The sequence below is a fragment of the Brachyistius frenatus genome, unplaced genomic scaffold (assembly GCF_029030835.1).
Source record: "Brachyistius frenatus isolate BFR_SWC_R1_liver_20210118 unplaced genomic scaffold, ASM2903083v1 Contig_18, whole genome shotgun sequence".
Classification (NCBI taxonomy): Eukaryota; Metazoa; Chordata; class Actinopteri; family Embiotocidae; genus Brachyistius; species Brachyistius frenatus.
Genome location: NW_027210617.1, coordinates 2319199 through 2335046, shown reverse-complemented (window position 1 = coordinate 2335046; position 15848 = coordinate 2319199). Strand labels below are relative to the sequence as shown.

At 41.4% G+C, this 15848-nt stretch overlaps 1 protein-coding gene across 1 annotated transcript; it reads left to right on the top strand.

Annotated features, from left to right (window-relative positions):
• The first annotated feature begins 253 nt into the window (after window positions 1–253).
• Window positions 254–15559, top strand: LOC138618826 (semaphorin-4E). Its single transcript, XM_069694828.1, has 14 exons — window positions 254–359; window positions 6883–7404; window positions 7734–7876; window positions 9028–9090; window positions 9477–9575; window positions 10980–11079; window positions 11383–11493; window positions 11595–11746; window positions 11849–12021; window positions 12301–12457; window positions 12576–12798; window positions 13225–13340; window positions 13554–13773; window positions 13893–15559. The coding sequence occupies exons 2-14, from the start codon at window positions 7296–7298 to the stop codon at window positions 14654–14656; spliced, it is 2430 nt and encodes an 809-aa protein (XP_069550929.1). The 5' UTR covers window positions 254–359; window positions 6883–7295; the 3' UTR covers window positions 14657–15559.
• The last annotated feature ends 289 nt before the right edge of the window (window positions 15560–15848 follow it).

Sequence of the window (15848 nt, the reverse complement as noted above, 5' to 3'; positions counted from 1 at the left end):
AGAATAGCTGTTTTATGGCTGCCTACCGATTTAATTTCGCATTTTAATCATGGAATTAACACACATTAAAAAGCAAACAAAGAAAAGTCCAAACGACAGGGTCGCTGGTAGTATTTCTCAGTCACATCTGATTGGTTGCAAAACCAGTGAGTGTGTTTTAAAGAAAGGTACGCTCAAAAGTCACATGATCAGGCACTGCCTACCGCTGAGAGGTGCAGGGCTGGCGGATAATAGCTCGATGCCTGCAGGAATTAGATGTAGAGTGAGCGTTACAGGTGGAGCTGAAAGAGCGCTGAGCCGGATCCAAGACGAGGAAACACAGAAGCAGCCTGAACGGTTTCTGATCCTGACAACTACCGGTAAGTCTGACACTGAACACGAACCGCAGGCAGCTGTGACTTTACCGACTTGTTTTGTGTGCAGGTTTTGTCCCACAGGAGTGTTAGGTTTTATTTTATTTATTTATTTATTTATTTATTTTGTATCCACGGAGCTCGGCGCTAGTTGTGGGAATTGGATTGGCAACCTGGCAATATTCTCTTACTTATCTAAAGATTATAGGATATCCTAATCTAATAATAGCAGGCTGAAGCTCGACTAAGCAGTGGTAGGATACGCGTGAAAACACTTGCACCAGTGCAGATAGTGTTACACGGAGAGAAACGCGCTAACTCGGTGGGTCGCTGTTTCAAGGCAGCCATCAGGACAGCAGTGTCACAGGAGGAGTGTGTGGGGGAGACGCTTAGGATCACCAGCCAAACTCTTTCTAGCAATACTAAGTACACCGATTTCCCTCTCTGAAAAACCAACCATATCATTCACCTTTAGAGACATAAGTCTCTCAAATACACCCAACAACGTTTTCTTGAACCATTTTGGAAATGTTTTCTCTGCACAGTTACAGTTACAAATCTACATCAGTTGAAGAAAAATAACAAAGGTGACCTTTACAGTTTGTGCACATTACGACTGAATCTATCTAAATGTTACAGGGTTGAACTATGTCAAAGGTTCACAGATGGTGAGAATTGTAGCACGTTACACAGAACATGTGTCTGTCTGAGAGGCTTTACTCGGGGCGGTCATTGCACCTGGTCAGGGGATTGCCCAATTTTAGCTGTCATACTGCAGCTCAGTGGGGTCGTGGGGTGTGGAGACACGGCTGCACACATCAACACGACAGATAATACACTGGCAGTGCTGTGGATGGAGCTGGAGATGATGCATGTTCTCTGTGTTTTAATACACACACGCACACACGCGCGCGCGCGCGCGATCCGCTTTGAATGAAGGGCTTGTTTGACAGTGCACAATCATACATGGCTTATGGATCATGATCAGACAGACTCCCAAGAATCAGATCAGTAAAGTAGCTTTCAGATATTTGATAAGTCTTGAGAACTACAGGAAGAAAAAAAAAAAAAAAAAACATCTTTATGGTTATTTCTGTCCCACAATACGCTGACAGAAATAACTGATCTGAAGAGCCAGCTCCAGCCAGGAGGCTTGTGAAGAGAACAATTTGATAATCAGTTGATTTTTCTCTACTTATTCTATTTCAAATGATTTAATACTCTTTTTAATGACTGATAATAACAGCTTATCTGCCACCTCTATGACCCTCTTGCCATTTAAAAAAAACAAAAAAAAACACCCAAATACAGTTTATCATTTCTCCCAGAGCTGAAGCCATTGATTATGTAATTCTTGAGGCAAAAATACCAAATATCCATTTGTTCCAGTGCCTCCATGGGATATTTCATGTAATTATCATCTCAATTTGTGTTTGTTTTGGGAACTTTTTACTATTTTTAGATATTTTCTTTTTAGCATTAATCCAAAATTTTAATAAAAACAAATATATTGTTTGTAGTAATTGTTAGTTGCATCCCTGCTGTTTAGCCTTTTAAGTTAAATTTAATGACAGATGGTCTCGGAGTCATGAAATAGGTTTCTTGGATTCAATTTGAAATTCTGAATTGAAGTGCTGTCTTGTTGTCTTGGATGATCCCGTCTGTCGGTGAACTTGTCACACAACACAGGCAGAGCAGGCAGGGATGTCAGGGTATTCCTGTTTTCATTTGGTACACCAGGTCCTGCAGAGACTTGCCTGTGTGTATGTGTGTGTGTGTGTTCGTGTTCGTGTTCAAGCATGCGTTCAAGCATGCAGTCACACTTAAGCTGACTTGTCTCATCAATGATGAGTGATTTGTCAGAGCAGAGAGGTAAAGATCTTATTAAATAGGTTGTTGCATTTTAATGTTGTTGTTCGCTTGTCCTCTTTATTTGCGTTAATGACTCTTAGTTGTCTGATGGCTTTGCTCTAATGATACATGTCGCAGCAAGCTTCAAAACTGTACACACAGCATATTCTTAAAGTATTGTTTTCAGCTAATTACAACTCTCCTGCCCGTCAAAACAAAAGCAGTTCAGCTACTGTCACTGTAATAAAAGCTTGCTTGCAGAAGTTTAACCTGGTGCTGAACTGGGGTGTGGTTTCCAGTCAGTGTTTCACAACAGAGTCTGTGACACACAGAGTGTCAAAGGTGAGCACCCTCCCACAGCCGGTTTCCTGTTTAGGCCCCTGTGATGGAATATTGTATCACAGCCAACTCACCAGTGGACAGCTCAGCTTACGTTAGACTGGCAGCCGTGCAGGCAGACAAAGAGACAGACGAGAAAACAGGCTGTCAACCAACCAGCCAGTGACTCGACGTGCATCAAACAGCAGTTAGTCAGCTGTGCAGGTAAATCAGTAACAGACGGAGGAGGCCTCGCCCATCCAGCAATCATAGTGCAGTCACACAAATGAAGACGTATGCTAAAGCCTGCGCCTACGCAGCCGTGGCTCATTCCAGCTGTTTGACTGTCCGCCCAGCTTTTTGGAAGTGATATGACTCGCGATGAGAACGGCATGCCTGTCTGTGCACGTTTCACATATTGCTGTGTAAGGTTTTAGTTTGTACACAGTTGTATTGAGGATCCATCGAAAGGTGCTGTAGATACTGTGGAGGCTCCATAAAGAGCTATAAATACCCTCATGCTTCAAGTGGTTGGAGTGTCTGGAGATGCTGCTACAGGGCTTCTTTAGTGTATAGTACTAGCTCATGTGCTGCTTTTGAACCCACACGTGTTCATGTTGTACTGCTTAATGAGTAAAAACCCACCCACTGTCACAGTGCCAGGCCTTTTTAACTAGAGAGGTACATGTTGACATTTACATCTAGATGTACGGAGATGTAGAGAAACAGTTTTAGTCACACTCCTGTTCTTTGTTCTGGTTTTGTAGAAGTTCATCTTCCCTGACACTGACTCTCTGTATGCTGTTTACGCTCAGCAGTGTTTCAAATGTCAGGTTGACTTTCAAGGGAAGCAAAACGAGGCGTGTTGTTCTTTGCTGTGTGCAGATGCTGTAGTATTTTCTACACAAACGATGTCAGTCATAATACTTTTGTTTAGTACAGTCTAAGAAAAAGAGAATATCTGTTCAGAGCTGTATTATGCGGCAGCGTCTTTAAGGACGGGGCTTTGAGCAGGTTTTGCTCGCTGTGCTGGAATCAGCAGCGATCCCTTATGAACAAAAGCCTGAATAACCTTTTCCCCAGTGGAGGGCACACCTGACATGATAGTGGTTTATTATTGTTTGGTCACCAAGGTGTTAAAAAACAAAACCTGATTCAACCTGAAAGAAAGAACAGAGAGCACTGAAGAGAAGAGAAAACAGGCCACTTCATATTCAGGCTTACTTATCAAAAGTAAGGCAAATATCTTATCTTAATAAATATTTTGCCATGTAAAATACATAGTTTAAAAAGCTCTAAGACCCCATCTGCCCAAATTCACAATACTTTATATAATGACTTATCAGGATTAATAAAGGTGTGCCACTGACAAAGGGCCACTTTGTAATATGCCAGCAGCTATTAATGCTAGTTAGCTATTATGTTTGGCCATGATGTTGTGCAGCCTTTTTTCACAAGGTAAAGGGTCAAACAGACCGTGGGAGGGTCCTTCCTGATTAATTAACAACACAAAGCATGTAGCAAAGAAAGAAGATTTACACCATCCAGATAAACACTTTACATAAATATGGGATCATAATCTGGCAATACAAAAGTTAAATATCCCCTACAGAGAGTTTGAAAGATGTTTAAAAAAATACCCTGCTTTTAAATAATAATTATATTTTTTTGTATAATATGAAGAGCAATGGAAGCTTCAAGTTTCCACATCATGTTAGTGTAAGTTGAATATTGGACCAGAATTGGCTGTCAAACTAGTTGTGATTATGGAAAATGTCCACGTTCTGTTAGTTAATCGTGTTGGTTTTGCCCAAGTGGCACACATGCCCGCCCACCAGTACTGGAAGCCCGACTACACCCAAAGCATGTCAATCAAACCAGACACTCCCCCCAATATCTAATAAATGATGGAACTATTTTCAGAAGATCGACCAGAACACTGATGGAGTGAACTCATCTTTCTCTTCGAGGAGTTGGCGAAGATCGAAAGAGATATTGGGCTTGGTGGCCAGAACCATGACTCCAAATACAAGCTAATGTTGCTTTGTGTCTGCTGGATGTGTCAAAAAATTAATTCATTTGAATAAAGTTACTTTAAGAAAAAACACAAGGGTCCTTAAATGAATTTAAGTTATGCATGGTGACTTATAAAAACCTCAGCAGTATCCAACCCCTTCTTACACCGAGTCCACACGTGCATGTCAGTGTGTGAGTGTGACCCTTCATAAACAAAGGAAGAGAAAAGAGGGGCAACTGCTGCCTGCTCTTCTATTATTGTAGCCATACCTGCCTGTCAACACTGTTTGAAACTATCTGTCAAAAGCTGTGAAAAACAACCTACAGTTATTCCATTCAGCTGCAGCGCTCAAACTACCGTCCCCCAACTTCCCCCCACCATCAGCCTGAGAGGGGAAAAGTATGCAAGACCTTGCCGCTCTGACAACAGATGAGCAGACCTACACATGTAGTGGCTCGTCCCACCATGTCAAGTAACAACAAGGTGGGAGTATGGCAGTTAGTTGCCAAACGACTGATTCAAAACCGAGGTTGCTCAAAGGCACAGAGGAGTTAACTGTGAGATGTCTCTCGAGGAAATGTGGATGCTGTCATTTTGGTTTCTGTCAACAGGCGAGAACTCTGTGGTGTGTTTCAAAAGATGCATCTCTCTGACATCTGCTGTACGGTTTTTTTTTCTTTTTTTTTTTCCTTTGGGAGGTAAAATCTAAATAACACTTGCAAAGCACTTGTGAGGTGCTGCTGCTTCTTAGCACTGTGTACCGAAAAGAAAAGAGTTTTTTTTTTTACCTTGCGAGTCTGCTCTCAAGTATACTTTGTGTGTTATTCTGAGATAAAAGTGCCTTGATGAATTTTGAATGAGGCTGCGTTAGTCAAAACAGAAAGAAACTCGCCAAAGAAGTCTCAATTCCACATGAATCCCAGGGTAGGCATGAGGTGCTAAAGCAATGAATTACAGTGATCTGCATGCATGCCCAAACCTGAACTGATCCCCTCTGCTGCTTGAACCCCACTGAGCCCAGAGGAAGCAGGTTCTTATCAGGGAGGCGGACAGGAAGATGCAGAGAGCGGAGGAGGAAGGGAGAGTGGGGGTTTGTGGGCAGCATGGCACTCTGCAGATTTTCACTTAACATCAGCTTCCTTTGTGAAGTTTATGACCTGTCATAGGTAACTGCAGCAGTAGGAGGTGAAAGACTTCTCTGCTTCTCCAGTTATATTTGTCTCCGTTCTGCCTACTGCCTGTGTTTTTGATGAATATACTTTTAGAATCAGCTAGTGGAACACGTTAATTCATAGCGCTACCCTTTTTTCAGACTCTTCTTTTGTCTCTTTTCATTTTCATCACTATCTTGGTCTCTGCTGCTTCAGTTCTGATCTCGTTATGGTTTATGGCTGTAAAAAAAAAGAAGTAATTATTATATGTATTACTGCAAGAATAATATTTTCAACAATATGACAAAATACTGAAATATATTTTATTATAAAATTCAAGAAAATACAATTGGAACAAAATAAATGTTACAGATTTATATGTCGGCATAAATGCAATAATTTGCCTTCAAATATCCATTGAAAACTAACATTATTGTGGTTTGTTGTGCATCCGATCTTTAGTAACTGATCTTTTTTCTTCCAACTATCGGTTCTTTTGTAAGCATCTTACAATGTCAAGTGTCTTGGGATAACTTGTGTTGTGATTTGGTGCTAAAATAAATGTGAATTGAATTGAACCCACTTCCACACAACTTCTCCACTATGTTTGTTGTTGCTTTGCATAAGTTATACATGTCAAACCGTTACGCTGCATAATGGTATGACATCATTACGTCAACAAGTTGGCATACTGCCATTATCATGATATGATTTTTTTTTTAAATCATATTTAAAAATGATATTGACACTATCATGAACGTAACAATGTGGGACATAGCTACTTGTGGGCACCCTGAATGAATAAAAGTACAATCCCACATCTGTATTGCCTTTTTAAATAAATAACTCTGGGAAGAGATCTGCATGTTCATCCTTACCTTGTTTTCTGCCACTTATCTTAATTTTGATAATCATTTGAAGGTTTTACAGGACAAAACTGCACACCATCACATCCATGTCTCACTGAAAAGCAGGGATATCATATCTTTATAAATCTGTACACAATAATCAGCCATGAACCATCAGAATAGGTGGAAAGAAATAAGGTGTAGGAGGCAAACCAGTTGCCATTCTCATTTTTCTCATGTCCATCTTTTAATGTATGAATTATTTCCAGTCTTAGTAATAAAGTTGGTCTTTCTATTTCATGGGTCTCTGATTATTTCATTGATGTTTTCATATCTTTTTGCAGAAGCGGGCTACTGTGAAAATGATCTCCTCCAGCATCCCTCACCACTAGCTGGGCAGCATGGTTTCTACTCCCCCTTCCAGAGAGGATACCAGCAGCTCATTAGCTGTGCGCTGGAGGCTAACACCGACATAGATATTCACCACGCAGGACACAGAATTCAAACTGAGCTGAAGCAGGCTGAGCTGCACTCTTAACAGTTCTGGTTAAACATCTGAATGAATCGCCTTTAGAGGTTCTCCATAAACAAACAGGACTTGTGCAAGAGTGGCACATGTCCAGCGCAGTGACTTCACCACAGTGGAACGACATCTGGACTGAGACCCTGAACCATGTTTTGTCTCTGATTGGGTCTTTTGGTGGCAGAGCTGGACTGTGCAGCTCCTCCACACTTAGACTAACCTGGACTCTGAGCCATGTCTCTTCTCTCAGCTCTGAGCATCATCTGTGGATTGATGCTCCATGTTTGCTTTAGTGCAGTAAACGCTCACTATTGTGTCCCCCGAAAGACTGTCCCCTACCAGAGTAAGTCACAAATTCTCTTTTCCCCCCACTAAATGTCATGGCATATTTTTACTGGATTGTCCCTACTCCTGAGTTGTACCAGTAATTATGAGAGGTTGAAGCAGTTTTAATATGTATTTGCATATTTTATCCATGACCAAGAAGTGCAACTTTAACTGCTTAATTTTTTTTCCTGCTGGCTGGGACAAATATTGGTTTTCAATGAATTTGCATTTTACTTTTTGCCGTGGGAGCATATTTTTTCTAACTGCATGAAGTCACAGCAGCTAAAATGTGGGAAGAAAATAAAGTAAAAATCTGTGTAATAAAGCAGGTTTTTTTCTGTGCAGATGAGCTGAAGTCGTTCCGAGAAGAGGGGATCTTCAATTACTCCACTATGCTAATGAGAGATGACCTGGGTGTGTTGCTGCTGGGGGCAAGAGAGGCCATCTATGCTCTAGATATTAACAACATCTCAGACCAAAAGGCTACGGTAAGAACATGTGAGGGGAGTCATTAAAAATCTGTTAAGAGAAAATGAAGGTCTGGGACTTTGTTCCCCTCAGCGGCCTTCTGTTGGTAGCAACTGTCTGCAGAGCCATTAGTTATTAACACTCCAACTAAAAAATACACAAGCTGGTGCTGCGCTGTCGGTTATTTTGCTTGATGAAATGGCTATTTCTTAACTTTTATGATTGCAGATTAAAAATGAAACATTTATTGAACTTTTTATATGTTACTGCAGTGGTGAGGACATTTCATCAAATAATCATTGAGCCATCTAAGGCTGGACTTGTCATGAAGTCATGGGTTATTTCAGTGGTTCTCAACTTTTTTTAGTTAGTGCCCCCTCAAAATTAAGATGGGTTATGGTGGCGTGGACGAGAGTTAGGAGCAGTTTGTCTGATATGAAAGATTTTTAGAGTCCAGTATTTCACAAGCAAAAAAACCAAAACCAAAACAAAACAAAAAATAAAGAAACATAATTTTGTGTATCAGTAGTAAAACTCTTTTTGCTCTGATTCCTTAAATCATTCATAACCCCTCAGATTTATCTGCCCACAGACGGGGCACCACTGGTTCACAGAAGAGCCAGCCTGTTACTGGCTGTTACTAGTTCATTGCAGATATATTAGTATTGCTGTTTATCCTGGCAGGATTTTACAGGATTTTTAGGATTTACAGTTTTTGCCTCCCATTCACACGTATTCCTACCCACACTCGCACACTGATGGGGAAAAATCCGCCACGCGAGGTTCTTGCACGCTAACAGGAGCAACTTGGGGTTCAGTGTCTGTTTTCCCAAAAACACTTAAGACATATGGACAGCAGGAACCAGAGATTGAACCACAACCCGCTTTTCCATCTGAGCCACAGCTGCCCCAACCGGTACACATTTGCATGAGGGATTTAAATGAATAATGCTGTTGTTGGACTCATTGGTCAGACAGTGGTGTGTTGTCCATCGTTGTAGTCCCACAGCTAACAGTCACACCTGAGGAGGGATTGGTGTCCCAGCTTCTGGAGTGCACTGACTGGTGTTGACACAAACAGTGAAATGTGAGCATAAACGGACTTCAACTGTGGGGGTTGCAACACCGTTCCTGCGTGCTTTGACAAGACACTTTCCTTCTGTTGATGCAGGTGTATTGGCGCGTCACCGAGGAGAAGCAGAGGGAGTGCAAGTACAAGGGAAAACATGCTGAGGTTTGTGCAATGTCTTTCAAAACAGAGCTCGTGTTAACTTCTAGGCTACAGATACAGCTTTAAAGTATGACTGTTGACTGAAAGCAGTTTACTCCCCGGCGCAATTTATGTCTGTACATTTGTAAATCATTTCTATGGGAGTTGTTTTTTTCTTCACCAACTCTTTACATAGAATTCTCTTTGAAGTGCTTCGCTTATAGCTTTGTACTCAATGTCCAAATAAAGGCATGAGGAGAACATGCACATGCACAGCCTTGACCTTTTGGCCACCAGCTCAACTGTAGGCAGCCTGTGCATTCGCTCTATGTTTGTGGCATGTTTGTGTTTTTGCGGCTGAACTAACAAAGCTCTGACCCTGGCATTCTCTCTGCTGGATCTTGTTGCAGGTGGAATGCCGTAACTACATTCGAACCCTGCACAGAGTGAATGACACATCAATGTATGTGTGTGGCACGAATGCTTTTAGCCCAATCTGTAATTATATGGTAAGTATACTTTAAAACATAGGGCTAGTCCTGACAAATTCATTAACAATTTCTCATCGTAGGACCTTTTTTTTTTTTTTTTTTTTTTTAATCTATGAAACCATTTGAAACATTTGTCCTTTTGTCCCCCTTTAACGGTAGTGACGCTTGTTCATGGCTCCTACAGAGGAGTTTCCGTGTTTAAAGGATAAGACTGACATTGTCTAATATTTTTCTTATTGCCAACAAACTGCCTGACAAGACCAATGCTAACTTTGTGTTCGTCCGTCTCTCAACACCTCCTGACTTCCTTAAATGGCCTGAGGCTCTTAGCCCCAGCACAGTTGGTTCTAACTGAAGACATAGCTCTTTAAAAATGTCTCAAGTAAAAATTTAAAAACGGGTGTAGTGTTTGCATAAAACAACTGGGCACTGTAGTTTTTTTGCAAATGTTACTCAAATAAGAGTAAAGGGTGCATTTCAGGGAGACTATTTTGTGGTGTGGATAGATGCACATTTAGTGCTCTAGTGAGTATTTACAGCAGCAGCACAGTGTAGGTGGGACTGACTTAAAATAAACTTTAGTGCTCATGCTTATTGTAATAAAGGAAAATATCACAGTGTGCAACAGTGTGACTTGGTCAGCCATTCATTCATTCTTTTTCAGGAGTTTTTGGAGGTTTGTGATACTGAGGAATACGAGTGCATCAGGCTTTTGATGTACAGACAGAGCACTTGCCTGTAAAAGCAATTTATTGCTGGTTTTGGTCTTCTGTGTGGGATTTGTTGACAATAATTAAAACAGAGAACATCACCTTTAAGCCAAGCAGTTGAGTTTGTAGGTTGGAGTCAATAGATACCGGCTTTATGCTGCAGTCTTTGAAATGCCGACTATGTGCTTTTCCTGAGAAAAAGTCTCTCGCTTTCTCCTGTGAGTCAAACAAGAGACAACTCTTTTTATCCACAAGAGTCTCATCAGTTATATTTCCTTTCTCTAATGTCTGCATTGGTTGTGAATAACAAAAAGCCTGTTCCTTTATAGTCTCAGTGGAGCTCCTGAATTGAGTTTATTTTGCCCGGAGACTCGGGAGACCGACCATCCTTGACGGCATCACCATGGGGAGTTTAGTGTTTCCTATGCGAAATAGAAGCAGATATGATTTTTACTTTAATTAATAATCTACCATATATTTGGACAAAAAATGTTAAACAGTAGCTGATTTAAATGTTGGAGATCAATTTCAATAATGCCATTGTATGCAAGATGTATTTAATGGGTTAAAGCATGCAAATCTCTGATGACCTTCTTTTAATTCCAGTTCTCAATCCCAATATTGAGTCTCAATACAACAAAACAATTTTCTGTCGTTTCCCTCCTTCAGCAACTTTTTCTTTCCTCTCTCTCTCTCTCTTTGTTTCCGACAGACATTTGTTAATGGACAGCTGACACTGGAGGGAAAGCAGGAGGAGGGAAAGGGGAAGTGTCCTTTTGATCCCTTTCAGAGATACTCCTCCCTCATGGTTGGTGAGTGTCTGAGTCAGTTCTGCTGCCAAAGGGAGAAAAGTGCAGAAGACTGCTGAATGTTCAAAGTCAACCAACAGAAAAGATCTTTATGAGATTTCACCTGTCTTCCGCACCAAACACGTCAATAATATATCACCTATTTGTTAGGGCTGCCTGCTCACTTAACATATTCTGTCTACTAATCAGTCAGAAAAGCCAGTTTGTTTAGTCCATCAGCAGGAATATTAATGAGATATTGTTCCAACTTAACATGAATAATGGATATCCTGGAATTTTTCCTTACCTCTTGTTTTGGTCCAACAGGAAGTGACCTGTATTCTGCTACATCCATCAACTTCTTGGGCTCTGAGCCAGTGGTTCTGCGCAGCTCAAATTTGGCTCTTCGCACTGAGTTTAAGAGCTCCTGGCTCAGTGGTGAGTTTAGTGTTTAATGCATGATGCTGTTCATATTATCTTATATACTTTATTTTTCCTCCACTGGTCCTTCGTGTTTATTTTACATTATGCGATTACAGAGCCAAACTTTGTCTACATGGACTTTGTGGGTGAGAGTTTTGACAGTCCGGATGGCGATGACGATAAGGTATACTTGTTCTTCAGTGAGAATGCAATGGAGTACGACTTCTACAGCAAAGTTGCAGTATCCCGAGTGGCCCGTGTCTGCAAGGTATAACAAAGTACCGATTTTAAAAACTGGACTTCCGGCCTGTCAGACACAGGTCCGGTCGGTGTTAAAGAGCATCACAGAGGGCTCTGTTTCTGTGTTCAGGGTGATATGGGCGGCCAGCGGACACTGCAGAGGAAATGGACGTCGTTCCTGAAAGCTCGTCTGGATTGTTCCCTCCCTGAACCCAGCCTACCCCCAATTGTCCAGGATGTCTTCCTGCTGAAGCACAAAGACTGGAGTAAGAGTGTCTTCTACGCCGTCTTCACTCCGCAGTCGTAAGTATTTACCATCAGTTCCTGAAGTGCGTGGAACCCACACAAAAGTATTACCAGTTGAGCTTATTGCAATTAGTAGTATTTGTGCACCTTGACTTGGATGATAAAATAATTCACACAAACTTTTATAAGAATATTTTTCCCTTGTCTAATTAATGTGTTATTTGAAAGTTTATATTTTATTTGACCTTTGGGTGATTATTTCAAGATTTAAAAAGTATACTTCAGTGTGCAGATAAAACACTTTGCCTGACTAAATGTGTGACGTTTTGTTTCCAGGAGCCTGTCCCAGTTATCTGCAGTGTGTGCGTACAGCGTGGCTGCTATTCGGGATATTTTCAATGAGGGAAAGTTTAAGACACCTGTTGCTGTGGAGACATCCCATGTCAAGTGGGTGATGTACACTGGCGAGGTGCCAGTCCCTAGACCGGGAGCGGTGAGTTAAACAACTTCTGATGTGGCTATAAGTGAAATCGGAAAGTCACTTAAACACATACTTTGCAGTTTTGGGGGGAGGAAAAAAAAAAATCTAATTTGCAGTTTTACATTTTTAGTGCATCAATAATGTGGCACGTAAAATGGGGATGAATCGCTCTCTGGACCTTCCGGACAAAACCCTTCAGTTCATCAGAGACCGGCCCCTAATGGATGAGGCCATTCGTCCGCTGACGGGGGGGCCACTGCTGGTTAAGGGAGGAGCTTTGCTGACTCGGATTGTGGTGGACAGCGTGTTGGCTCTGGATGGACAGAGATATAACGTCATGTTCATCGGCACCGGTAAACTAGTGACTATCTGTAACAATATGGTTTTACCGGGATGGTAGTAGAACAGAACCAATGTTAAAGCTATTAGAAAATGAGCCTCTTGGTTTACCTCAACTTAGTCCTAGTTGTAAACTTAAATCCCCTAATATCTTCAAACATGAACATTGTCTTGACTAAATAAACATCAATTAAATTTAAAGTTTGGAAAAATATTCAAAGTTATTTATTTTTTTGTTTCATGAGCACTGTGGGAGTTTGCTTTGATCAGATTGACAGTACAAGCAAAATCAACTGTTTACATTTGTATTCAAATGTTGCTAAACTCTGATTGACGCACAGATATATGTAACATAACCTATCTCTGCCCACTTTACAGTGACGGGGTATATCAAATCATGTACTTGTGTAATGTGTTAATTTTTTTGGTCTCTGTTCCAGAAAATGGTTATGTTCAGAAGGCTGTCAACTATGATGGAGAGATGTTCATCATCGAAGAGATTCAGCTGTATGAAACCCCCGAGCCTATCGGCATCCTGCGCCTCTCGTCCAGCAAGGTAACGGGTCATACTAACAGACTCATATACATTTATTTGGCTTATCATCATCATCATCATCATCATCACAGGTGACGATCATTTACTGGTGTTTTGTAGGGAAATGCTGTGTAATAAACCTAATTATAAATTTATGTATCAGTTTTGTCACTTAATTGCCAACAAACACTGTTTTTTTAAATTATTATTATTTGTATGCGTGTGCAATCATAGGGCCAACTGTATGCTGGCTCAGAGTTTGGTGCAGTCCAGATGCCGCTGAGTAATTGCAGCCAATACGACACCTGTGCGGATTGCATTGTGGCCCGGGATCCTTACTGTGCCTGGGAGCTCTCCACTGAGCAGTGCTCCTCCGTCTGCAGCTCATCTCCCTCCTCAGATACGGCAATACAGAGTCTGAAAGAGGGAGATGTGTCGCAATGTCCTTCACCAGGTCCGTTCATGTACATTGTGTTGCTAAATCCATTACTGGGAGGACTTTTTGTATGACTTCCAGCCTTTTAATTTGTTGTTAAGTTGGACTAAACTTGTGTTTGTGTGTGTGGTTTTTAGATCCCAAAGCAGCTGTTGACCTTACCCTCGTTCCAGAGAACAACATCCAGCTGCCTTGCCAACCTCACTCCAACTTGGCGCAGGTGCACTGGCGATTTTCTGACCAAACACTTCACTCCAACAGCAAATACTATATCTACAGCGGAGGCCTCCTGATCCTGAGTGCCTCTGAATCAGACGCTGGGCTGTACACCTGTGACTCAGTAGAACAGATAAATGGCAGGACATACAACCGGACTGTGGCTGTTTATCGTTTACAGCTCCACTTCGGCCCAGCAGTGGGGGACAGCCATACTCCTGGCACTGAGGTGACAAATTCCTCAAACTCTATTCATGGTGTGATTACAGCTGCACCAGCGCCGGTGCCAGACCCCGGCTCTGAGGACCCGTCATCCCCCAAGAAACAAAGCGACACCGGCAGGGTAACTCATTTAGAGGTAGCTGTGGCTCTGCTGTCGCTGCTTTGTCTCTCCTTGATGGGGGTCGTATTTTGGATATGGAACCGAGGGCGTTGGGAGTGTTTTAATTTCGCGAAGAGCTCTGGCGAGAGCGAGGGAAAAAGGCAGTCAGCTGAGTACATGCATATCCAGAACAGAACTTCAGAGATAAAGCTCCTGGGGCCTGAGTCCGGGAGACCATGCAGTGCCAATAATAATCACTGTGCTGTTGACTTCAAAGGGAACGGAGAGCACCACTTCACACCTATGGCCAACATTTCAAGTCTGGATGGTCTGGGATACATAAACGATGAGTCAGAGATTTGACTCTGCTGAGGTATAGAATTCAGTCCAAGGCCAACACCAGTGCACTAATTATCTTCCTATGGGTGTACTTCCACTAAAAAACTCTTTTCACATTATAAATTCTTTTGATTGGTATCCTGGTTCTCCTTGACAATTTCCTACACTGTCTATCATTTCCATACTCTTACCGGGAGCTGATGTTCTCTGAAAAGACATTTTTGTTGGAATTTACACTCCAGGAAATAGTTAAAACTCATGTTTTGATATATGTATTTTTTGTATAATGACAAATTGTGAATACACTCTGTAATATATCGTGTACAGCAATTTTTGACGATTATTTATTTATCGCGATTACATTTTTATTTCCTTTTAAAACTGTTGTAATCTAAGTCTTGTAAATAGTATCAACAACAATGAAAAAGTAGCCTTTTGATCTCTAATTTCCAAGAACATTTCATACATTTTATGGATCCCACTGTTTATTTAATACAAAATTCATCAGTCAGAGTTTACTACCAGTCTTTGCCTGTGTTAATGATTGATCAATAACCTGTACTGCTGGATCCCAGACATACCTCTGCTTTTAAGCAAATAGGCACTCACAATAGGTGATAGAGTCAATGTTGTACTTCTATTTTCCATAACACAAACTATTTTACGCCAGTGAATGTTATATCACCATTTAGGGTGAGCTTGTGAGCAGGGTGTTTTTTTGGGTACACAGCAACATTACAGATTCCAAGAATATGCTGCAGTCTTACTGTGAAAAAGACTAAAATGTCATTGGATTGTAGAAGAGGATGGGCGTGCATTTCTATCAGTGAATCGACTCGGCGACGCATCATGTGTAAGAATTTTGGTATCAAACTTTGGAAAATGCTGCCTTGTTCTTAATAAAAAAACACTTTGTTTGAAGGTTGACTTTGCATCGAGCTGTTAGTAATGATTAACTTGACTCTCACAGCAGAGGAATATGCTTGAAAGGGGCTTTCTGTTGTTTCCAACAGATACTCCTGTGGTTTGTGGGGGTGGGGGTGTGGGGTGGGGGGGGGGGGTAACATCAGCGACAACAAACACTGACTCTACAGTTCTTTCAGACCTATATATTTGGGTCGGGGAAAAAAAAGTTACAGGAATGAATCTGCTCTGTGGTTTTTACACTCTGTCATTAACACCTGTTCTCGGAGCCACCTTGTTTCATCTCAAAGAC

What these genes read in the sequence shown, in the direction of transcription:
- LOC138618826 (XM_069694828.1), top strand. Translation starts at nt 7,296, where the DNA reads ATGTCTCTTCTCTCAGCTCTGAGCATCATCTGTGGATTGATGCTCCAT. An exon ending in AAAGACTGTCCCCTACCAGA is followed by an intron (nt 7,405 to 7,733) that starts GTAAGTCACAAA and finishes TTTTCTGTGCAG; the next exon opens with ATGAGCTGAAGTCGTTCCGA. An exon ending in GCCGTCTTCACTCCGCAGTC is followed by an intron (nt 12,022 to 12,300) that starts GTAAGTATTTAC and finishes TTTTGTTTCCAG; the next exon opens with GAGCCTGTCCCAGTTATCTG.